We start from the raw sequence: 25550 nt of genomic DNA, 5'->3' as shown, positions 1-25550 counted from the left end.
CATCATTACAGATCGCTACCATTCCTCCTATTTTATTTCGCTCATAAAGATTCCTCTATGAGGTAGCCAAACTAATAATAATACTAATACGTATGCAACAAATAAAATACAAGCTTCCTAAGAGGAGCTTTGTGAACAAAATAAAATAGGACCAATGGTAGCGATCTGTACGGATGAGGAAGCACGGTGCAAGTTTCCACGTTGCATACTTTTTAGACATATGTATTTAGTTTAGGTTTTAGGTTTAGGTTTTAATGTATGATAAATTAATAATTTTAATAAGATAAAAAATCTTATACCGTGTAGGATTAAATATTGTGTAAGTACTATGTAAATAAATAAAAAAATAAATATTCTTTTTATACTAACAAACAGTTAAAACTTATACAGATATACTATGGATTATTTAATATGTAGTCATACCATAAATTCTGTTACTAAGAAAAATGGATTTATTTCTTAAAATAAAATAAACTAAAATAAAAAGCAGCGTGAGATATATACTCGTTTTATTGCCGTGACCTATTACAATAAAATAATCATAACTATTAAAAATTTCTATCTTTTGCTTTCACAAATTTCTTCAAACAGTCGGGCTTAAAATTCGCCTGACTCGCACCGTTGCCGTTGATGATTTATTGATTATTTTTAAATCGTACGTGATTAATGTAATAAAACGAGTATCATTCGTTCATACTGCTTTTTATTTTAGTTACGAAATAAAAATCTATTTTTCTTAGTAATAGAATTTGTGGCATATGAAATAATCCTAACGATATATATCAAGATTTCTGGATTATCAGAAAATGTAAATACATTAAGTATATATATTTATCATAGTTTAATGGGATTATTAAACTTTTTCATTTTATACTGAAAATTAGTAATAAAAAAACCAAGAGCTATCAAAACATCGAATTTTTACCTAGCAGAGGAATGATCGATACTGATGCTTCTAGGTCTTGGCGGTAGTGCCGGTTTTCCTCCATTTCCATTCGACGAGGTATCTTCCGAACTCGAATCTTCTTGATTTCCCACTTGACTTAGATTAACTGCGAAAGAAATGTATATCTTAGGCAAACACTGATATTTTCGTTCGTACGCCTCTTCGCTGATACGAAATGAGAATTTCACGTACCAGTCGAGAAAGCCCCTTGCATTCCTCGTCTTCTCAAGATTGATGAAACATTGTTACTAGAAGAACTCGATTTATTTTGATGATTAATTTTATTTTGAGAACTAATCGTCGGTCTCATCAGACCGCTTGTCCTACTGTTAGTGCTAGATTGGCCATTCCACCCTCTACCTCCTCCTGCTATACCGGCATCCGATTCCGAGTCACTCTACAACGTACAATAATTTTTATTTAACGTATTACTTATGCATGTACGATTTTCGGGGTTCTTATATTGCGCATATCACAAAATATACTTGGTTTAAAACACCAACGCTGCTGCTTCTTGTTATGTGAGTCGAGTGAGTTTTTCCTGAAACATATCTGGATTGGCTGCTAGAATTGGCACCGCCACCAAATCTTGATGTTGCACTTACATTTTTACTTCCTAACTTTCCTGAAACTATTATCACTTGTTAGGAAAAGAAATTTACCGAAATGTCTTATGCTGCTTATGCATATTTTTAACACATGAGTGCTTGCGTAAGGATCACGTTAACCCACATTTTAATTTATATATATTTTACGTATAAACAGACGTGTTCATTTTTATTTGGTACGTGTGTAGATGGAAGAGGGCTGCCCTTGGATTATAAACTGAGACATGTTTTAAACAAAATAATTTTTAACCATTAGAAATGTTTATGCGTCTGGATCAGTTTGTCCTCCACTACGCGAGCACTTACGGGTTAATATAGTTGATACACGAAATATTACGAAAGACAAATATACGTGTAAAATATCTAATATAGAAATTTAAGTGTAGTGAGAACGACTCATCGAAATATAATTCATTGAGCATAGAAGCGTATGAAAATATATTATCCGTACGTAATGATGAGAGATACCTTGTACAGGGCCATGCAACAACCTATTTGGAGGACTGATGGAAAGATCACTCAACGAACAGGCGCGTCTCATGCCACTCTCTTCCTCTTCGCTGTCAATAACTTTTGACGAAATTCGCCCCCCACTACTGCCAGCTGTTGACAACGCGCACACACATGCACTAATCGCTACTATTTGCATGATGCTTTTCTTTTTTGAAGAAATGTTTATTATTTTTCTTAAGCTTACCTTTATTTCATAAATATTTATCTTTACATAATTAGCTCCAAATGACTTTCAGCTGACCTTGATGTTGATTTTGACCTCTTAGGAAGTCAAGATCATTGATCTTTCCCGTCGCTTGGTTAATAAAAAAAAGTTCTGTGAGTTAATAAATGTGTTGAAAAGAATCTAAATTTCTTTGATCTTTGTATATATATATATATATATATATATATATATATATATATATATATATATTGCGATTATGACTGAGAATATCATCCATATCATTCTAACCCAACGTAATCTAATCCAAACCTAATCTTAATTTCAAATTACATATAATATACAAATTACAATAATCTTGATCTTCTTAGAGGTCATTAAGGTTAACGGAAAGTATTTGGGGCTGGCTCTGTGTAAAAGGTAAATATTTACCCTTTTATTTTTAAGCAGTTAAATTTACAATATAAAAACCACTGTTTTTTCATTAATAGAAAAATAAATATATGACAATGTAAAATAAATAAATAAAATTGATCGACATGTAGAATATATTTAATACGTATTTCCTTATGTGCAAGAAGATCCAGTTCAAAGTAATCTTGATTTTACCAATTTTCTATAATTAATATGATACGTTGACTTATAGAGCTTCTTGCACAAAGTAAATAATTAAAATAAGACATTAGAGAGCAGGATAGCGACAAAAAGGGAAGAAGGGTAATGTTGTAACTTAATGAGAAAAACATGCGGTTGCGTTCCGTGCAAATGGAAATGATTAAAAATATTAACCAAGTCTTCGCACAACTTGAAAAGCGTTTAAACTGAAAAGTAAAATGCTGTCGTCTTGAAATAAAATCGAACGCGATTATACGTAAGCGATAAGTGGACGATTAACTATGGTATTTCGTTGAGACATTTCACTTTTCTATCTAGACACAAAGGTACGCCATCAAGTAAAAAGAATTTAAAAAAAGTATCTTAAATATTAAAATGCAAGAAAAAGATACATCAATCCTCCATGTAGTCTCCTTGTTCTACACAAGTGGTTCAATGTTTCACGTAAGGAACGATGCCATCGGAATTTTATTTGACTGCTTCTTCAGCTCCTATTATTTCTTTTGTCCTTCACACAAAAAAGGATGACAATAAACAGTGCCAACTATTTAGAGCTGTTGAAAACAGAATTGAAACCAGCAATGTTGAGCGAACGAAGAGGAGTACTTGTTAGGGGATTATTTTGCTCCAAGATAATCCCAGGCCTCAGGGCATTTCGAAATTGAAGCTTTGGAGCATCCACCATGTGACCATTACATTTTTGGATGATGAAGACTGAAGGGACAATTTTTGCTCTGATGACGATGCCAAAGATACGAGGTTCACGAAAACAAAGCTTCCTCTGTGAGGAAGCAAAAAAGTAAAAAAATTTTATTTTGGGATCAATCACGTAGTGAAATATTGGACTATTTGTATAGAACGAGGAGGAGACTATTGACGATTGATGTATTTTTTTCTTGTATTTCAACACTTGGTACATTTCTTTTTTCAAAATTTCCTTTACTTTTTCAACTGCCTCTGTATACACACGTATACTATACAGCTACGTACATCTACAACAGATATATGTACATACGGAAATACAAATATCTCTTCTGTAAACGGCTCAATGTGTTGTAATGTAAATTCTTATACTTGATTTTGGGATACTAACACGTAAAATTTAACAACACGTAGAAAATATATGCAAGCATTTTCTATTCGTTATCGATACCTGCATAAGGATACTTTGTAGCAAAAATCGTTTGATCAATTGTCGGCAGAGTTTTCGTCCACTTGTGACTTGTGTGACTCGGACAGCGCGACGCGGGCGGCCACATTCTCTTAGGCGAGTTGGTGCAACTTGAGGCGGACGTGGAGGAGCCGCTCTCCATCAGCGACCTGTCCATCGTCGACACATCGGCGCAGTCGCTGTCCTCGCCGCACGAGTGCAGTCGTATATCGCGTCTGACCGCGTAAAGTCTACCATCACGCTCGGCCTCCAACTTGGCGAAGTTCTCGCTCGTCTCTTGACCGTGCGTCAGTCGTAGACACCTCTCCCTCGTCAAGTATTGCTTTTGCTTCACTAGATTCTCGAATTCCTTCGAGAGTAACTTCACGGTGCCCTCGATCGCGCGAGTTATCCGAAAATCCACGCTCGCGTTGAGATCGTCGATACGTTCGTTGGTGGTCTGCAAATTCGAACTACTGAGCGATAACTCTTCTCTTTGCGGGTCGCAGGAAACTCCGCCGGGCTCCAATGAATCGTAAGTTTCGTACATATCCTTCGTTGGAATATCGTTCTCGAATAAATTTACTTGTTCCCTATCGTATGATACGCCGTGTCCCTCTCTCGTGTCGTGAATCTTCGTTATATGATGATTTCTCGTTAGACGCGAAGAGTCGTTTTTGTCATACATCAACTCATCCTGCATACCATTCTTATCGGCGCAAGTCTGCAGACTGTAGAATTCGCCTCCGCTGTCTTTATTATCGTCAGATTGCAGTGTAAAATTTGCAGACTGCAAGAACTGTTGCATTACTTCGGTATCGAGTAAATCTCGCTTAGTCTTCTTATCGCTCGACGTAACTCGATATTCGGAACAAGCTGAACTCATGGAGGATGCCGTGTAATTGTCGGAATCGGTTACGCTTTTTAAAGCAGGCGATGAGGGCGGCGTGTCAATGTACTTCCAGGCTGGTCTAGCTCTGTTGCGCATACTCTGAGTGCGGGACGAGTTTCTCTTAGGTTTCGGTGGTTTGTGAGCAACGAAATCATTCAGGATCATCATCGATTCCGGTTTCAGGCTCGTGCTACACGGAATAGTTTCCGATCCGCTGCAAATCGTCCCATCCGCATCGTCCTTGTGCTCATTATCAAAATTGAATTCACAGTAAACTTGAGTTTTCAGTGATGCAGTGTCTTCTGCGAACGTCGTCGTGTTCCTCGCTTTGCTGATTCTAGTGTCCTGCAAAGACTTCGATCTAAATACCGCTCTGTACAGTGTGTTCTCCGTGGTGGACGTTTGTACGTCATCCGTGGTGGTCTCCGCGATATTATTAGGATTTCCACTGTAAGTCTCGGAATTTTGCCTCTTTCGCTTGTAATGAGAGTCGAATAACATTTCCAAAGGTGCTGATTTCACTAAGGAGTCCGAGTCGTCGGTTAACACGCTCTCTGTACTTCGATGATCAGCGTTTTCGCGTAATGGAAACATCTGGTAGTCCGACTCATCAGTTAATATACTCTCCTGACTTCTGCTCTCCTGCATCTTGCGTCGAGATAGGAAGAAGCTCGCGCTCGAGTGTCTATCGTGATCGTAATCCAGAATCTCGGCGCTTCCTTTAGAGAACGATTCAACAGAGGCATCCGAGAGTACACTCTCTTGAGAACCAGTTAAAATCTTCTTCTGAATATCCTGATACGTCGAATAACTTCTGTAGTCATTCATATGAACGTTAATCTGATAGTCGCTGACACAACGCCGAGGTGGATTCTTGAGATCTCCTTCCAGTGAATCGTCGCTGAACGTGCCGTTCCCCTCGTCGGCATCGTCGACGGTCTCTTTAAAATTCTCCATATTACGCTCGTTCATAGCGGGTAAGCTTTCGAAAGATTTTGCAACGTTCTCCATATCCTTCTCATTATCATTCAGACCGATAAAATAACTGCAAGACCTTCTCTTCTGAGCAAATCTTGCAAACCGACTGATATTCTTCTTACACTGCTCTTTCAATAACTTCAATTCCTCGCATACAGGAGATTCGGGCAAAGATTGATTAGCCTTATTCAAAGACAGCTTATACTTTTCAGTTTTTTTTAATGTCAACGTTAACGGACGGCTAAAGGTTGGTTTTTTTACTTTCTCATTGATGCACAACATAGTTGGACTTTTCAACAAGCAGTTTTCACTTGGTATCTCTGGTTTAGGTAACGCATTCCCCATACCTTGGACCTTGTTAACTTTGTTGGATTCTTGGGATTTAAACGTGGGTTTTGGATTTAGCATAGGTTTGCAGGGATTACGCGGTTTTGAAAATTGGTTTAGTTGACCGGATCTGTTACCTGTGCTGAGCCTGTTTGAACGATGATGCTTTTCTTGTATGTGACTGCTCAAGTCGGATATGCTTTGGCTGGATTTCAGTAACGATCTATAACCCACCTGCAAAAATAAGACGCGACGTTTACTGCAAAAGTTCCCGTAGAGCATTTCGCTTTTTTCATGCGAAGATTATACTTACACTTTGTAATTTTCTTCTGGTTTCCTCTATCCTTCTCTGTAACTCTTCCCGTTTTTTTGCAACATCAATGTCGCCTCTCGCATGTTTTGTCGCGTTAACCACCGCCGCATTACGTATTTTGGCAGCAGCGTTACCTTCACCGCCACTAAGTCTACACAACAATTCAAATTGATCAATAATCAGTGATTATTGAAATACGGACCTAGCATCATAAAAATTCACTCGTTCAAATCTCATTTTACCTCCCGTGAAACTGAGAGCTAATACTTGTTGCTTTCGCACGATTTGGTGGTTCTTCCGCGCCGCTAAGCGACTCGAAGGCATTCTTCAGATATTTTTCCCTGTGACTCTGTTTAGAAAGCTGATCAAAACCTTCAGAACTAGCTTCGGATAATATAGACAACGGATTTCTCTCGGCGCTAGGAGTCGACGCCCCGCCTTCTGAATCAGATTCATCCTGACTGCCAGACGCGGTTAATTCACTCGTCCGACCATTCTCCGCGTTCTTCAACTTCTTTTGACGCCTTTGTGACCTGTGTGCATATAAGATGCGCTTTACACTCTTATCGACAAAAAGATTCGCAATATACGCGAGAAGAGCGAACGTAGATATGTTGAATCAAGAACGAACCTTCGAAGTTCCTCAACGTCCATCGCATTAACGGTAAACTGATTTGATACAATATCTTCTGGTGGGGGATAATACATTAACCTATGGTGTGACTTTTCAGAACTAGTCGTTCCGTTTTCCCCTTCGGAATAATCTTCGACATCCCCATCATGTTCGGTGCTTTCATGATCCTGAATAGCATACATTTTTTGATAATATGGCGAGGTATTATTTATTAATGACATAATTAACAATTAAATTAAAAACATAATACAGTTATGAGTAATATGATGTCACGTGAGAGAATATAATATCGGCAGAGAGAAATGTTATTTACATATGTTATGTTTTGTTATATTTGAAAAAGTGGATTTTTAAATTATTTCCTAAAGAGACGTATTATACGTAATCATTTTTAGAGAATGTTTCACGTTTTTAGGAAGATATACCTCAAATTTAAAGCTGCCAAGACTGCTATCGTCGGTGTGATGACGACTTCTCGCGTGACGTGTCACGTCCGTAAAATTATTATTTCTTACTGTCACCTTATCGTCAATCGCCTATGCCATGTGATTGAAATAAAGTGTGATCAATGAAACAAATATGCAAATCAACAATGCAATCCAGATTATCAAAACAAAGAGATGATTAAAAAAAGCAAGAGCAAAGCACAATACGCGGTGAATAAAGGTGAATCTGCTACTAGAAAGACAATATAAGATATACGATCAAACAACAATACTCATATAACTTTGTTAATACCTGTTTCGTTTCATTTTCTATCTCTCTATAACTTTTGGGACAAGATTGAAATACACTTTCCTCTTCTTCCTAAAATCGCACGTAAATGTTAGTATTTCATTCTTAGATTAAAGAAAGCAGCAATATATCAGAAGAATATGTTAATATTCGATATTATTCGACGATTTAATAATTATTTAACAATAATTAACGTAGTTATGTTTAAGGAGAGACTAAACTCTCTTAAAAATGACCAAAGTAGATTATTTCCTGCATGTTTTAAGTTATACAAAGTGATTTTCGGATATGTCCAAATGTCGAAAAAAAAAATGGTTTAAACTTATAAACCTCTCGCGATTTTTATTTAGAAGCGATAATCAAGGAAAAATAATTTTTTTTTTAAATTTTAGTTTGATACTTAGCAACACCCTCTATTTGTAACCTTGATTTGAAGTAAACAAAGAAAAAAAGGTTACGTCATTGCAAGAGATGCGAGGTTGCCAAATATTATCAAATCTTGCCAAATAATATCAAAATCTTTAAGACACTTTCCAGTAAAATCACATTTTCTAACTTTTATGTACCTTTTTCTTGAGAAATACATCAAACCAATTTTTACACGCGTTATCTTAATCTCTTCAGAAATGACTGGATCATGATTTTTATCATTCGGTTTTAAAAAATTATAATTTTATAAAAAATTACAAGCAACTAAAGTTAAAAAATTTTTCAAATTATAATTAAAAAGAAAAAAATCTTATTTAGAAAAAAGTATCACGTTAAATGTAGCCAAAATCGCGTGATAAGAATTTAAAGAAAGATGATTCAAATATGCCTCAGTGAGAAAGATAAAGATGAGGAATATAAAGATAACTATGGCCTTGTAATTTCGCAACTGCATCTCCTCTATCTCTTAATTTACAATTTATCTATCGCAAAAAACTCGTAAAGATCCTCTTCTACTAACCCTTTTGTTAATCATCGTTTCTCGACGATAGTCGCTGCTGCATTTCGTCTCTGTGCCGCTGTCGATGGAGCTGTCCTTCGAGTCGCCACCACCGCCACCGCCACCACCGCCATCCGAGTCAATGGCATTGCGCGACGGAGGAAACGGTATAACTTCGTCGCTGTCGTAGACAGACTTGACGGTGATACCGTCGCTCTGTTGAACCCTTTGTGCCCATCGTCCCTTTGGCAGATCGACACCGAGAGACCTGACATTTGAGTTCAGAGCAGCGCTATCGTCAACATTCGTAGTATTTATTTGTTTCTTCGCCCATAGCGGTAACTGACCGACGCTGAATCTGTAATCTACGCTCTGGAGCGTTGGATTCGAGTTGGGATCGAGAAGATCCGATGGAGGCGATCCAAAGGTTTCATTATCCAATCGTATGTCGATTTCGCCATCGTTGACTTGGAGCGGTTTCCTATATGAATACATTCGAAAGACGCACGTATTTTAGCATTTAGCCGAAGCCACACGACGACGATTAAGATCGAAAGAGCATTTGTGAACGGAAAGAAGCTACTTACTTGCCGGCGCGCATCGCTTGCTGAGCTAGACGAGCCTGCATGGTCACGACCATGTCGTGCGGAATACGCCACACGAAGACGCAGCCGTCACCACTCGCAGACACAAGGTGACGACAATCTGGGCTAAAGCGCAAACCAGTCACCAGTTCTGAATGACCAACCATAGTGGCCATGCACTCGCCGCTATAATAATCGTACACGCATAACGTTTTGTCTGTACATGAGGTAGCTACATAAATACCGGACGCATCTGAAAATAAGCCAAATGGGATATTTTATATAGATTATCAGTCGAGGTCACGTGTGTAGACCACGTTATAACAAGCACAGCGCTGCTGTGATTCCCGCTAAATAGTGGAAAATCTTTAAATGGCAGGCGTGGAAACTCTTGATTTTTATTTCCTCTTAATAAAAATTGATTTTAAGAATAATCAAGTTATTTTCAGTTGAGTATTATGTCTACTATACGTTCGTAATTATTTCAGTGTAATCGAATTTCTATGTTGTCAGAAATCTTTCTCCTAATATAGATATCTGCATTTTTAACATTCAGCGCTATAATATCACTGTTTATTATAATATGTGTTAACGTGTTTCTTTTTCCTATTTAATAAAAAATTATTCTAAGCCAATGCATTAGAATGCTGCATGCCACTTTTTAAAATATTAAAAATATAAAAATTGATTCATCTTTAAAATAACATTTAGCAGAAACTACAGATTTTATTATTGAAAATATATTACAGATTGAGATATATATTACATGATTTTTATAAACAGACGTAGTAGTGTCATACATGTTGTAGTATTTGGAGATTTAAATAAATTAATAAAAAATCCAGGAAAATAACAGAAATAAATAAACAATATTTTTGCAAAGAATATTTTTAAATCGTTATATTGCATTTTTCCTGTGATGCATCTATGGTATTACGACTTTATATTATTTTATCAGATATAAAACTTTACATTTTTTAAATATCGACTTTTATACCAAAATTCCTGTTTTTATTTTCTCACGTTCCATCAATTAAAAAAAAAATAAACTTTATTACACTTAAAAAATTTTAATTTTTTGTCTTGTTTCGGAAACACTCCGAAACACTAATGAAGCTTTGTCTAAAATCATCTTCTACGGCAGCGATCAGCGATTGATTTCATGACAATTTGGTATGCATACATACATATGGAATGGAAAACATTTTGATCATGTGCGTGACATTTTCGTTCTGCATATATGCCATTGAGAGAGATAGAAAGGACTGAATAAAGTGGTAATAGAGAAATCGTTCAATTTATAATGTAATATCAATGTGTTATCAATACGGAAGTTTAACTGTTTATGCAGAAGGTGGGCAAAATAAACACATGTAAACACCTAGAAAATACATTACTTGTTTTATTAATAAGAGGTTGGCCCTCTTATTAATGATAAGATCATAATGCCTTTAATAAAAATTCTATCTTGTTGGAATAGAGTCATATAATGCTTCAACAACCAATGGAATGTTGTACTCTTTTAATGTTGCTATTCTTTTAACAGAACATCTTTCATACTTATATATAAGTGATGTTGGAGGAAGAAATTTGCTTTTCACTTTTCAAACGTGCTCTTTGTTCTCCTGAAACTTTAATGTTAACAACAAACAACAACATCAATATCTTTCCTGGCCAGCGTACGTACCTGATTCAAAAATATCATTGAATCATTGAACAGTTTTAAAGAGCAAAATGAGGAAAGTTTTTCCTCCAATTATTTCTTGAGCACGTGGAAGATGCTTTGTCATGTACGGACAAAATTTAGAGTCTTCTAATAACGAATCAAATGTTGAAGAATGTAGGATGGACATAGGATTGCACCCAAAGACAAAACTTTCCTCCTCTACTAATATACGTACGAAGTGGTGAGAAGCTCGCACAAGGGATTTCGGATCGCTTGAGTATAAATAAGCGTGAAAAAAATACCACAATGACTTACTCGAGCGATACTCAAGCTCTTGGTCTATTAGCTTATTAGCTTTATCAATCTTTTATATATTTATTTTGGAATTCTGCTCTTGTTTTTGACATTAAGAAACTCTGACCTATATACCTGAACGAAAATTCAAGTCCCAATCAAACCATTGTAGATTCAAGAATTTCTTGAATAAAGGTATTTTGTAAATCCTGAAATCTAATTTATCCAGAAACCGGAACCTAACCATTTCCCGGAACACCTCTCTAAATCTGTCGCTGTTAAAGAGCGTGGCAACAGACAGAACAAGTCCAACTATATCTGTCATTGTCGAAAAGTGTGACAACAGAAAATTTATAATTTAATTTATCTTTCTTTATGATGTCTAGAAAAGGGGGTAAAAAACACACGTGAAAAAGATTAAATTTTAAATCACGTAACTATAAGCAATCCAATCTAATCAGGATCCTTTCTTGCTCTTCCTTAAACTAAAGAATTTAGAAACTGAAATCCAAGGTGACGTAATTCAAGAAGTTCCACGTCACAAACACATTCTCCTAGATTTTGAAATCAATTTTCCTAATTTCAATTTTATAAATAAATCTGATCCTCGTTACAAGACTTTTAAATTACGTTATCTTTTCGGCCCCGATCAATCACACAATCTGTACGTCAAATCTCGGGTAAAGTAACATTAAATATATTGAAGTCCAAAAATGGACGAAATAATTCTCTTTGTCACGTCACACATGACATCTTCTAGAAAAATGATATAACATTGGTGACACACACACACTGGTGTCTATTTTTAAGCATTGTGTGAGTCTATTCCAACAAGGACAGATTCTGTGTTAAAAACAAACAGTGGGTTTTACATCTTATTAATAACAAGTTATTAACGACAATTGATAACATCTTATTAATAAAACAAGTAATGTATTTCCCAGATTATTTCACATTATTTTGTCTATCCCTTGTACGTATTTAGAGAATACTCTTTTATGTGAATCATCAAAATATATCTAAATATCGCTATTGAAAGACTTTCAGTATTACTGTAATGGAGCAGCGATGCATAATGAGCTATGAATTATTCATCCTACCTAGAACAACTTTAATCAGCGATCCGTCGTCACTAACGGAACCTTTAAAAGTCTTGCTGTGTTTCCCTGTAGTAACATTATAAACTCGGATATTTCTATCTTGACAGGCGGTTAACACATGCTTCTGTCCAGAATCGACTTCCATGTCATACAGAGTGGTTTTTCCCTGAGCATTGCGACCCCTAGCAAATTGCGGCATTCCGCCTGGCGTCTAAAAATACAAGAGAAAATCGTAAAGTGTCTTGGTGAATGCCAGATCTGAAATTGATTATCAAACATCGAAACAAGATTACTTACTGATTGCAATTGCCTAAAAATAATACTCTTATCCGCGCCGCAGGATACCATCTGTATCTGATTACATTGATTCAATTGATTAAAAAATCTAACCGCGGTAATGGAAGAGCTATGATCATCAAGCGTCTGCAGAAAATTGTATCCCTGATCGACGCTAAAAACGTGAATCAATCTGTCGCGAGACGCGCTTGCTAGTAGTCTAGGGGCGTCCAGCGAATGTCGTGAGAACCTGGAATACTCTAGACACAGCACTTCGGCATCGTGCGCTTCTATCAGGCATAACTCTTCCAATGAAGAAACATCGTGGATTCTGATATTGCCGGATCTGTGGAAGTAATATGTGATAGTATCCCTTGCTGATCGCCCATCAACTGGATTTCTCTTCCCCATTTTACCTATCCCCGGAAGCGAGGTGCTTGCCGTCAGGAGCGACTCTTATCGATCTCACGCCGTTACGACCGTCGTAAGATGCGTCGCTCTTTTCGGCGGATCCCGCGGCGGCCAAGTCCAGATCCTTCAGGTAAGTCAACTCCGGATCCACGTACAACACCTTGAGCAATTCCTATATCAACGAAAAAACGGGGACCGTGCGAAATAAAACATCGACTTTACACGCGCCCACTTTTCATTCTGATTACATTTTACTTGAGGGAGAATACTGACATTGCTATAAATGTTCCGCTTGTATAAGGTATCATTTGGCGTGCTATCCCTCTCCAAATTCCAGACCCTTATTGTGTCGTCGCTGGAGCAGGTGATGAAACTTCCGGGCGGCATCGCACCGACGGAATCTGAATCGGTCGGATACATCTCGACGCCCCAGATGCAGGCCGAATGGTACAGGAACGAGTGCGACTTGCCGACCCGCTTGATATCCCTCACATCCCAAACGTAGATGCTATGGTCGTTGTACACGCAAGTCAGTTTGTTATTTCGCTCATCGAATGCCAGCGCGATCGCGTCCGGATACCTCGCGTTAGGCGGATGTTGAGACATATGGCTAAAACAAAAAACGCGAATAAGAAGATATTCCTAAATGTCGCAACGGAGACGTATCGAGGTGTGTCATTGTTATAAAATATAAACCTGATAGACAATCCTTGTGCAACGTCTACTCCCAAGTAATGTGTCCTCGGTAATGTGGTGATAAACTGAAGTGTGTTAGGACTAAAACATCTTACAATACCCTCGGCGCATCCGATAAAAATATATTTATCCCCGATCGCCATGCAATTGGCACTACTCGTCTGTAAGGACAGCAATGTTTCTTTTTCATTACCAAATACGAGTTTAAAAGTAGATTGATCGTGATCTATTTATATTTCTCGAATCGAGTGTAGAACCGAACTAATCACTAATAAAAGTAACTTACTCGAAGCTCGACCCACTTGTCCAAGAGCCTCCTGTTATTAAATTCGCACAACAGACCCGTTTTGGTTATCGCATACGTAGAATCTGCCATCTCTCCCCTACCGCAGGCTACGTCAACGAAATCATTATTTCTCTGCTCTCCTAATATAGCGGAACGACCCATCAAAGGCACGGGTTCTTTGTACTGTGTAATAAAATGTCGCATAAGATCTATATCCTTCTGTTACATCACATCAAGAAAAAACACAATACTTTTGTTTCGCGGTAAGACAGTAAAACAGGGTTGAGAGCTTACCTTGGCGCTACGCGAATACTCCAAGTACCAAAACTTGACGTGCCTGTTACCCACGGTAACGAAATACGTGCCATTCTCCGCGAAACAGACGGCCTTCACCTTGCTCGAAACTTTATTGGATGCTACTTTGACATTGTTCCGCCAATCCCAAACATTCACAATCATGTCGTGCTGCGAACCGACCGATACAACGTACTTGTTGCTGGGCGAGAACGCCTGAAATCAAAAGATAAATGTCCTTTCAATATCTTGTACTGCCTCATAGGCGTAATCTGAAACCTCCTACCTCTCACACACGTAATGCACGTTACTTAACATTGTATTTCGCGACGATATATTGTAAAAAATAACTGACGTGTAAACAATGTAAAGAACTTCGCATTAATCATGTATATGAAACTAGGTCCTGGTAAAATCAACTAGTTTTCTTATATGTTGTAGCTGCTTATGACCTGCTGAACAAAATATGTAATAAGCTCAAAGGTATAGATAATGCGCACAGTTACTGACCTACAGCCAGACAAACATGAAAAACTCAGGCTCTACGAATACGTGTTTAGGAACACTTTGGAGTTGAAAACATCATAAAAAAATGATTATTATTATTAATCTCAGAAAAAATTTAATATACATATGTTCCATATGTGGATTCATATATATATAAAATAATGAGTAAGGATTCTCTCGAAATTAAAACTTAAAAAAAGGATGGCTATGAGAGTCAGACGCAGTTATCACAGTGCGTAAGTGATTAAATTACTAATTTATTCCTTGTGTATACCATTCGTACGTTTCGTAAGTAATTTAATTAATTTTCTCGCTGAAGATGGCTCAATCCCGAGTCGAAACGTATACGAATGTATACACAGGGAATAAATCAGTGATTTGATCACTTACGCACTGAGATAACTGAGTCTGACTCTCATAGCCATCCTTTTTTCAAGTTCATATATATATTATAATCATATACAGGGTCCCATACATGTGTCCTATACACAGGGTGTCTAAAAAGTCTCGGGAATGCCGAAATATCTCGAAAAATATTAGTTTCATAAAACAATTTTTTGAGACAAAAATTGTAGGGTTTAAAAAGATCTATTTATTAGCTTTATGAGTTTGACCTTGGGTGACGTCACCAAGGTCAGGTTAAAATCACCTTGAATTTTTTCAATAAAACCTATTTTTATCACATATTTTTATAGCCTCTTTCGAGACCTTTTAAGACACTGTAATTTTATCCACTTTGAGTGTAAAGTCGTTTCGAAGTTATTGAACTTTTTATGGTAATATGTTGGAAAGTGTATCTATCGTATATTATACACCCGTGTATGACGAAGAGGTTAATGGGTGGGTGGGTTATATGTTATTATATAACCACACATCATCAGCAGAGCGCATCTCTTCGCTAAGCCCATTATCACATTTTATATAAATAGGAAAAGATATACGTACTCAATATACTGGTCGTCTGTCTTAAAAAAATTAAACATGAGGCAAACACAAGTTACAACACAATACAGCACGTTAAGTATATATATATATATATATATATATATATATATATATATATATATATATATATATTTCATAAAAAATTCAGTTGCTCATGCAACCATGTCAGGCTGCTTTTAAAATCCTGATAATTTTCAAAATTTTTTTTTAAATTTTTTAAATTTGTTTCACTATAATATTTGACTAATTAGATCGATTTTATATCTATTTTTAAACAGTTAATTTTTTATTTAATGATACATAAACTTTTAAATGCATTTTACGTATTTGGAGTTCTTTTTTCTGTATCTTTTTTTCACCTTTGTAAGATTTTTTAAATGAAATTACTTTATTTCAAAACTAAAGCGTTATCTTGAATTTTTCTATGATAGCTAAATTCTAAAAAACTATATTTTAATTTTTCTTCATATAATTATATCCGTTTAAAATTTTAATCTTTCTCTTACAACAAAAATATGAAGAGTGAGAAATGAGAGACACCGTACGATCGTAGACACATGAAATAAAAAGTCATCGCAGGCAAATACTCACCACGCAGTTGATGCCGTACTTATGTCCCGGAAATTCCGCGATTTGCACGGCGTTGTGCGGATCGGAAATATCCCAGACACGGACGTTCGGCATATGACCGCATTCACCGGTGGCTAAGAGTTTACCGTCACCGGCGAGCGCTAGGGAGGTCACAGTCTTCCGCGAGGCATTCAATACGTGTGCTTGACTGTTTCGTCGTGGATTAAACAGCACGATGGTGCAACTGTAATAAAAGAATACTAATATGTGAAACGTAACCAAGGTAATTTTAGCTTAAAAGAGAGCAATTTATTTAAGATATCTCATTATATTCTTTTGACTTCATTCATTTCTTCAGTAATATTTGTATCACTTTTCATTAAAAAGAAAATTGTATTTGTTACTATATATCAACTTAAAAAAATTAATCAGAAAAAAGTCAAACTTACCCAGCTGGATAAGCGACCAATTCACTGGTCTTATCACAATCGAGGGCTGCATTGCTGGAAACAGTTACACCCAGCACTCGTTCTAGCTTGATCTAAAATATAACAAAAAAGTTATTGTTACACTGACATTCGCACTCTCTATAATCGTTGGTAAAATTCTTAACATATCTATTATATAATAAAATTAATAAACAATCTAGCTTCAGAATGATGGCGGAGAAAGAATTTTTGTTCCACACTCGTCTGGAACGAAACTGGTAAAGTAAATCGCGCAAAAAGAATCGCGAGAAAAACGATAAGTATGATTGTGAACAGCACCAGCGTGAAAAGGTAAAAAAATCAACTTTTTTCCTATTCGGCAACAATAATAAGGTGGGGGGCATTCGCCATATATACAGGGTGTCCTATTTTAAATGCTCCAAAATACGGAAAATATTTTGAAACAAAAACGTTTTAGACAAAAGTGCGGTAGGATATCAAGAAGAACAAACGTCTCTAACATCTTTAAACGTCATCTTGCGCTACCTGGGTTGCCATGCACGAAATCAGCCAATCTTTACTAAATTAACAAATAAATAATATCGAAGTCTGCAAAAATTAATTGAATATTTTACAATGGTTTTTCTAAAATAATCAGATATTTGATTAGTAGAAATATACAGAAAAAAGAAAATGTAAATTTAATAGTACAAATAAATAAAAAAAAGTAAATGCAAATTTAATTCTGGAATGCAATTATCTCAAAATTAAAACGGTAATCTTTGAATGTGAAAATTTATCTAAATCAAAATATTAAGTATGCATGTACGCACGCACATATTGCATTCGTATAGAAAGATGCCTCACGAAAAAAAGTATTTTCTATTAAAGAACGGTTTCGCGCATTATATAGCATCTTAGCAGATTGTTATAACTTGACATAATAAGGAAGATATAACGGAATATAAACAGCGCGATTGCGCATTGTCTACACGATGTTTATACTCGAGATGCATGAACATTCTGGAACCCGTCTTTTATCTTTATCATCTCTGAAAAAATAATTGGATCCGTAGCACTGTACTTTTCCCAGTTTCTTGAGTGCGGTCGTATAATTAATCGCTGTTCATTAGACTCAACGGTTTTATCTATCGTGATGCGCACGTGTTCAGTTAATATAAAGTGCAGTAGGAAACAGTCAATATAAAATATAAATAAATATAAAGCCAATTAAAACTTAATTAAATATTTTAAAACCTTTGATTAATATGGAAACTAACAAAATGGATTAAATGGTTCAAACAATTGAAAAAACTATTTGAAAAAATATTATTTTAAAGATACATTTTATTTTATATACATTATCTATATCCTATTAATGTATAAGCTATAAAAAATTTCTCTTATGTATTTTCCTTTTTTTTATAATAGTAACAACAATTAAGAAATTTTTGAAATCTTCGATTAATTTTACGAGTATACGTGTGTGCACGTAATCAAAACAATCTCGACGTAAGTTTTGTCTCCTCATGATCATGATTATAGCAAAGAAAGTAAGAACATATATGTAAGTACAATATATTATAATAAGTTATAATCTAACGTTATAAAAATCAATCATATATTCTCTTTATTGCACTTATTATATTTTTAATATCATTTATATTGCATATTATATTTTTTTATATATTACTTTAATATTATTTATTATTTAATTACTTTTTACATTATACAAGGTGGGTCAAAAATATGGGTACAGTCAAATATCTCGTAAACAATGCAGTTTAGAACAAAAATGTTTTAGACAAAAGTTGTAGGGTTCAAAAAGATCTATTTACTGATCTTATCAGTTTGATCTTGGATGCAGGATCTTGGAAAATGTCTTGACAAAGTCTAGAAGAATATGCAATAAAAAATAGAGTCCAATTTAAAAAATTTAAAGTGACTCTACCTTAACCTTAAGAATGCTTAAGGATATGCTTAAGATCAAATTAATAAGGTCAGTAAGTAGATCTTTTTAAATCCTACAATTTTTGTCTAAAACATTTTTTCTAAAATCCAATGTTTTCGAGATATTAATATTCGACTGTACCCATACTTTTGACCTACCCTGTACAATAGAATCACAATAGCGACTGTTACGATCTATGCTAGTTAAATTTATTAGATTTATTAATCGTTAGCACTATGTTATTATAGCGTTAATGTGAAATTTTTTGTGTGATGAAATAATTGATTTTTAAAGTGCGTAATACAAAGCTACACCTGCGCCAACATGGCAATACGATAATCATAAAAGGAAACCGTGTATGTATGTGACCATTACGTACGTCGTATGCTGGAACAGTCTCCTTGTCGCGTACAATGGGCGAATTGTTCCTAGGTATTATTAAAGCCATTTTTCAAAATATCGCGAATATATATGTATCTCTTTCTCTCTTTCCCTCCTCTTTCTGCTTCTCGTCTGCTCTCTTAGTCCACACATCTACACGATTTTTTCCATTGTTTTTTAATACGCACTAAAAGATGCGTAGTAATTTCACGTTTCTCGCGTGCAAAGTAATTTTTCAATCACCAAGTATCTCGCGATGATCATATATCCCCCAACTCGTGTCGTTTCCGAGCTTATCAGTTTCGATGAAGCTTCATTATTAACTGCCACAGCCACACCAGAATCCTTAATTTTTACGCACATAAAACTTTGAATTTCAACTTTTCACTTATGTCAGTCTATCGCGAGTTCTCAAAGACATTTTATATAATTTAATGTTTGAAATAGAGTAAAGACACAAACATGTATGAATCAATTTTAAAAAGCGACAGTGTAGATAAGTTTTACAAAAAATTACTGCGATAATACTATTTCGTTTTTCTTTTAGATTTTAGATAAAAGATCTGTAATTTTCAAATTCTGACAATTCTGATTTTCATTTTTTGATGATACGACATACGAACTAATATTTTCAACTATGTTTTTGTAAAAAACAAACGCAACAAATTTCCGATCGTAATATCTTCAAATATAAACGTCATTAGATATATGATATCAATATAATAAAAATTAATATAAAAATCTCTCGCAAAAATATCTGTCAATAAAGTTATATTGTAAATCTAAAATAAAATTTTGAACAATCTGATCGGATCTGATCTTTGTTTGATCAATATTTGACTGTAATATAATATTTGATGTGCAATACATTTGAACACGGATTAACAATAATATTAAATTAATTCTAATTCCATTAAAGTACGTCTAACTGTCGATTAATTATAACTCCACAGTATTTGCTCTATTTTACCACATTTTGACATTTGATTTATACAATCATTCGTTCCAACATTTAAAATATTCTCAAAAATCATCGCATCATCAAAGTTATCGAAATCTCTCTTCACTCAGAAAAAATATATTAAAAAACATTTTAATGACAAAAAATACTGATGCCTACCTTCCCGAGGCATATTTCTTTCATAAAATTTTAAAGGATGCACGTTCGCGGCTCATTGCAAAACCTCCCAAAGGCAAAATATTCATGATACTATTATCACTCTTTCTTCAATTACGTCACGCTTCATGATCATGCATATGCACGATGTATGCGCATATACAATAATTAAACATATTTTTACAAGTGAAAACATCCGAAGAAAGAAATATAACAAAAAATTAGATATTTTTCACTCTTTTAAGGCGGTTTTGCTCAAAAGTCGCGATAAACTCATAATATTTCCTTTACGTGCATCCCTAGCTCTAAGAATGAACGATCGTTTTTGCATTCGTGACGTCATCCGTTATTATTGTTAAATTAAAATTCAACCGGCACAAATTTTTAATTCATTCGCACAGTCACCGTTTGTGCGTGTTCCTTCATCTTTTCGACGCATTTTCTATCTCCACAACAAAAAATCCCTTTGTTCGGAAAACACTTGACACTTCGTATCGATGCGATTTCAAATCCTATAGCTAATGTTGAAAAACAATGAAATTTCCGCATTTCGTGCACTAAAAGAACAAGAGAAACTAAACGAGAAAAGACGACGAGTAAGAGTGACGACGGACGTCCAACTCTGTACTGAGGTACACCAACCGTTCTGCCGTTCGACTATGATCCCCACTCACTCTCACGTCTACCTGCCATACTTACGCGTGCACTTTTTCCATATTACGCGCGTGTTCCGTCACGTGCCTTTCTAGTATATGTAATACTACGTGCGTGTTAGCGTGCGCTTGATATATACCTATGTATATGATGGTAAGGGGGTTATTCATCGTGCATCTCACCAAAATTACCAGAATCCTCTTAAATTTTTAAAGTCTAGCGAGACATATATGTCCCGACATGTTTAAAAAATCGTATCTCTGGTAAATACGAAGCTATTAAAGATCAACTGAAGCTCATTTTAAAGAGAATTATTTAAACTTTAACTAAAAAATATTGTTATAAATACACGTGTAAAATATAAGAATAAATTACTTGTCAAGTAAAATCGTTAGGTTCTCGGAATAATCGTGAAATGTTATAAACATAATATATAAACGCGCATAATTTTCAGATATTTCAATGATAGGAGAAATACGTATTGAGAAATACGTATTGGAAAAATGCTATTGAATGATATACTTATGAATGTGAAAACTTTTGAATCTTAATTATTTCTATACATAATTTTTATGTTTTGACGTAGACCGTATCATATGAGTACGTTCAAAGGTATCGAGAAAAGAAGTATGCGATGTAGGATTATGTATTGAAACATATTACCGAAAGTTCCATAAAAAATGAAATATACATTTCTCTATAATAAAAAAAATAATATATATTCCCCTATAATAAAATTTTATTAGAATTTGATATTTTATATTTGTCATATTGCATGGATCCGTCATTTTGAACTTTTATGTTTTGACTTACGTTTGCAACAATCACAAAAACTTTTAAAAATAACTGAATAAAATATGCATCACGTCTCCAAAAAAGTCAAACCTAGAAAGGTTCAACTATTGTACAGACAAAATCAATCATCATAAGATTTGGCTCATATTGAAACATTACGTAGGCTGCTCACTTATCTCCTCAATCGCCGAAGGTCACTAAATGTAAATCGTCACCACCTACGTGCGTCCGACGTTCATCGTCCAGGGACATCATCTGAATGGATTTAAGTGTCCATTGCTAGGCTCAAAAACAACTTGTACGTTAACATTTCACCGACAAAACGCATAAAACTGTACACTTTATATGAACGTATATATGATGTTACCAACAAGACGCATATAGGAGAAACCGGGGCGAAGTCGTCATTATCTTTTCAGTGCCGATTTTTAAAAAAACAAATAATTTTAGTAAAATGTGGTATACCGTTGTAAAGAGTGAACCCTTAACTACAAACGTTATACGGACATTTTTGGTCTACGTCGCTTTGTTCAACTGATACAGAGTAAAAACGACAAAGGTGCAAAACGTGAAATGTCAAAGTTGCCGGGGCGGAGTCGTCACTTCATTCTCGGACTGAATTTAAAAAAAAAATTCATAATTCCAATCATAAAAAATGATAGGATATGGAACTGTATGGAACCAAAAATTATGAATTAATTATTATTTATATTTGCTAATATGTAAAATTTTCTTGAGATGGCTTTTACAAAAGTTTATGATTGCATACTTTAAAATATTAAAATTACAATAATTTTATAAAAGCATTTTTGGTGTCATGCGCACAAATAGATTTGTTCGCTGCAGATTAAAGTATTAATGCATTAGCTCCTAAAGTGTTAATTTATTGCAGACGGCACGCAGACGTGATAGATGGACGACTCTAAATATATTCTTATTACATATCGTATCATATACGAGAAATAAATATTCATTTTTTAGAAAATATATCTATTAATGAAAAGCGTTATTTTTGTATACAAATAATGTAGATAATAATTTATCACATGCATCACAAACATTTTACTATAAAAAATGAAAAAATTCTATGGAGAATTTTTAACACGTGTAAAGTACAATTTTGTAGATCTTTAATTCTCAACGACGTTTGAGAATGTATTGTTGGTGATGGCATTCTTAAATACTGAACATTAAACATTATCATTCTTATATACAATTAAGCACTGGGAGGAAAGTAAAATTTTGAAAGAGAAAACATAATTTTCTCCAGGATGTATAATACATATCCGCTCTACACGGTTCACGAATCGCCAAATATCAAATGAGATAATGATGATATACGAAAAAAATCTCAAAGCGTAACAGTCAATCTATAAAAAAATCGTTAAAGTATAACCAAACTTGAAACATTTGCAAGTCAAAATAACTTATTTAGTTCAGTGCCAAAATTTATTTAATTTTTTGAGGATAAGTTTAATTTTTCATTAATGGATCGATTTTCTTGAAACCGGTGCCAAAATTTTTCTAATTTTTTGGGGATGGCGATGATGTGTAGAATTTTTCATATGGGATTTAATTTTTCATTAATGTACCGATTTTTTGAAAACTGCAAGTGCTAAAATTTTTCTGAATGCGAACTATTCATTCAATTAATGGACCGATTTTCTTCAAAACGGTGCCAAAATTTTTCTAATTTTTCGGGGATGGCAACGATGAGTTTAATTTTTCAGTAATAGACGTGTTTTCTTAAAACCGGTGCTATTTTTTTTTCAGTGTTCTATGCCAATGTATTCAGAATGTTCGAAAATGTTGAAAAATCACCTTTTTAAAAAATGTCTATATGTGTGTATATATTCCAATCGCTAAGGATGATCCAAAAGAAGAATGTGTGGTGGAGGCCAATTTTGTTTTAAATAATAAAATTGGTTAATATGTAAAAAAATAAATATGTATCTCTATATATACATAAATTTAAGAGAGGAAAATATAACTTGAAATGGAAAAAAATTCGAATCTGTAAAGAAAAAAGTAAGAACAAAGAGGGTTTAGTGTATAATTTCTTGAAAGTGGCGCCATATTATAAAGGCGAAGGAAATATATTTAGGTGAAGACATTAAAACGACCCACCCTGTATATGTATAGATTTAAATGTTTGGTTAATATCGCGCGATACATCAAAATCACTAATCGACGTAAATATCGACTGATCTGAGTATATATGTTATAAATAGGAATAGAATTATCAAAAGAACAAAAGAGATATACGATTTCGAGCCGAGTCATCATCCGCAACCAAAACGATCGACAAGTTACACAAACGGACAACGTAACGACACGTATCTATTAAACAATTTTAATAAAGAGACACGACGACTGAATACGAATAATGTACACGTACGACGGCTAGTATTCATTCAATCACAATAATGTAATTCAAATCCAGGCTATCGATTAGGCCTACTCAGAACTTAATCGCGGTTCAGCCGTTATTGAGATTCGATAATCTATGGATCTCTCAACTTGTCGGCTCGCATATACATAGATATTCGATCTGTGAATCGCTGCGCGTATATACACTTGGCGCGAGACACTACTGCACTAAAACAAAATCTGGTTCGTTCATTTTCTACCAGAAAATACTGATTGAATCTACCAGAATCTGGTTGAATTAATAAGAATTCTGGTTACATAACTAGAATTCTGGTTGCATTAATTGGAAGAAAAATCTGATTCGTTCATTTTCCACCAGACGTCCAATTAATTCAACCAAATATTTTTTTCCAGTATGTGTCTCTTGATGAGCTGTTTGATAATCGGCTATTTTCGTTTTCGATTTGTTAAAAATAAAAAGATTGAATCATAGTATGAGGTGAGGATGATATTGAAATTCAAAATTTACTTACCCTATCTTGTATTCTAATATTTTCTTGGCCCCTCTTTAAATTTGGGGCCCGGAGGACCTTGCTTGTGAGTGACGGTTCCATTATAACGGCAAATTCTGTTCTCGCGTTAGATTTCCATTTCTGAAAGAGTGTTCCGATCTCATTTCATTCCCTGAAACAAAAGTTGTTTTTATATAACATTCACGTTAAATATAACTTTCACAAAGAACTGGATACGCGAATTCCTTCTCTGATGTAGTCACTCCCTAGATTATACAATTAAATTCGCAAATATAAATTATCTCGTGTTGTTTTTACCAAACATTTATATCGTACATTATAGATATTTATTTCAGTCTAACGTAGCGATAATATACGCCTCGTGCAATTCTAAAAAGTAAGATTGTCGGAAAGTTACAGCCTGGATAATAAATGAATTCGCTGTGCTATGAAATCAGCATGACAAATCGATATTTCGGAACTTCCTCAGATTCGCGTGGATCAGATTTCTCGATAGTAGCAATAATAAGCCCATATGTGGTGAGTCGTTGAGCGAAAGTAAGAGTAAATGTGTGTCTCGATCGTGGGAGATCACGACCTACGCAAATTCCGCATTGACTTGCAGTTAGTACTTTCAAAGAAGCAGAATATCGGTCTATTGTGCTGAGGTTATAACAGAAGACAATGATCCATAATTAAGTATAACAATAATACATTTTTTTCTAAGATTTTTTATCATTAATAATATCGACCAAGGCACATTGACTTCTGATTAAATATTGACAAATCGATGGTATATATTAAGAAATTGGACCGCACTTAAATTAAAGAATAAATATTAGCTTTTGGAAAAACCTAAATTAAAATACTTTAGACCAATAAAAAGTGTTAAACATAGGTGTCCGTATATT

The 25550-nt window shown here is 34.8% G+C and overlaps 1 protein-coding gene across 7 annotated transcripts in view; it reads right to left on the bottom strand.

The window, feature by feature from the left end:
• Window positions 1-25550, bottom strand: part of Wdr62 (WD repeat domain 62) — a 43522-nt gene that overhangs the window by 5221 nt on the left and 12751 nt on the right. For 2 of the 7 annotated variants that reach the window (XM_071776604.1, XM_071776609.1), the window contains exons 2-23: window positions 24661-24811; window positions 16881-16972; window positions 16453-16675; window positions 14410-14625; window positions 14116-14298; window positions 13830-13990; window positions 13407-13743; window positions 13139-13305; window positions 12744-13068; window positions 12447-12657; window positions 9390-9639; window positions 8824-9283; window positions 7878-7946; window positions 7565-7675; window positions 7137-7306; window positions 6748-7038; window positions 6506-6656; window positions 3999-6426; window positions 2023-2157; window positions 1432-1577; window positions 1139-1343; window positions 926-1052 (exon numbers count right to left, since the gene is read on the bottom strand). In XM_071776604.1, coding sequence (XP_071632705.1) covers window positions 926-1052; window positions 1139-1343; window positions 1432-1577; window positions 2023-2157; window positions 3999-6426; window positions 6506-6656; window positions 6748-7038; window positions 7137-7306; window positions 7565-7675; window positions 7878-7946; window positions 8824-9283; window positions 9390-9639; window positions 12447-12657; window positions 12744-13068; window positions 13139-13305; window positions 13407-13743; window positions 13830-13990; window positions 14116-14298; window positions 14410-14625; window positions 16453-16675; window positions 16881-16972; window positions 24661-24741 — 6539 coding nt within the window. In that variant the 5' untranslated portion in view covers window positions 24742-24811. Of the gene's footprint in view, window positions 1-925; window positions 1053-1138; window positions 1344-1431; window positions 1578-2022; window positions 2158-3998; window positions 6427-6505; window positions 6657-6747; window positions 7039-7136; window positions 7307-7564; window positions 7676-7877; window positions 7947-8823; window positions 9284-9389; window positions 9640-12446; window positions 12658-12743; window positions 13069-13138; window positions 13306-13406; window positions 13744-13829; window positions 13991-14115; window positions 14299-14409; window positions 14626-16452; window positions 16676-16880; window positions 16973-19189; window positions 19537-20311; window positions 20976-24660; window positions 24812-25550 lie in introns of those variants that run through there. The other 5 variants (XM_071776605.1, XM_071776607.1, XM_071776606.1 and 2 more) reach the window with 5 other exon arrangements.

Source organism: Temnothorax longispinosus, chromosome 4 (genome assembly GCF_030848805.1).
Source record: "Temnothorax longispinosus isolate EJ_2023e chromosome 4, Tlon_JGU_v1, whole genome shotgun sequence".
Classification (NCBI taxonomy): domain Eukaryota; kingdom Metazoa; phylum Arthropoda; class Insecta; order Hymenoptera; family Formicidae; genus Temnothorax; species Temnothorax longispinosus.
The sequence above is the reverse complement of the archived record's forward strand: the minus strand, read 5'-3'. Positions and strand labels throughout refer to the sequence as shown.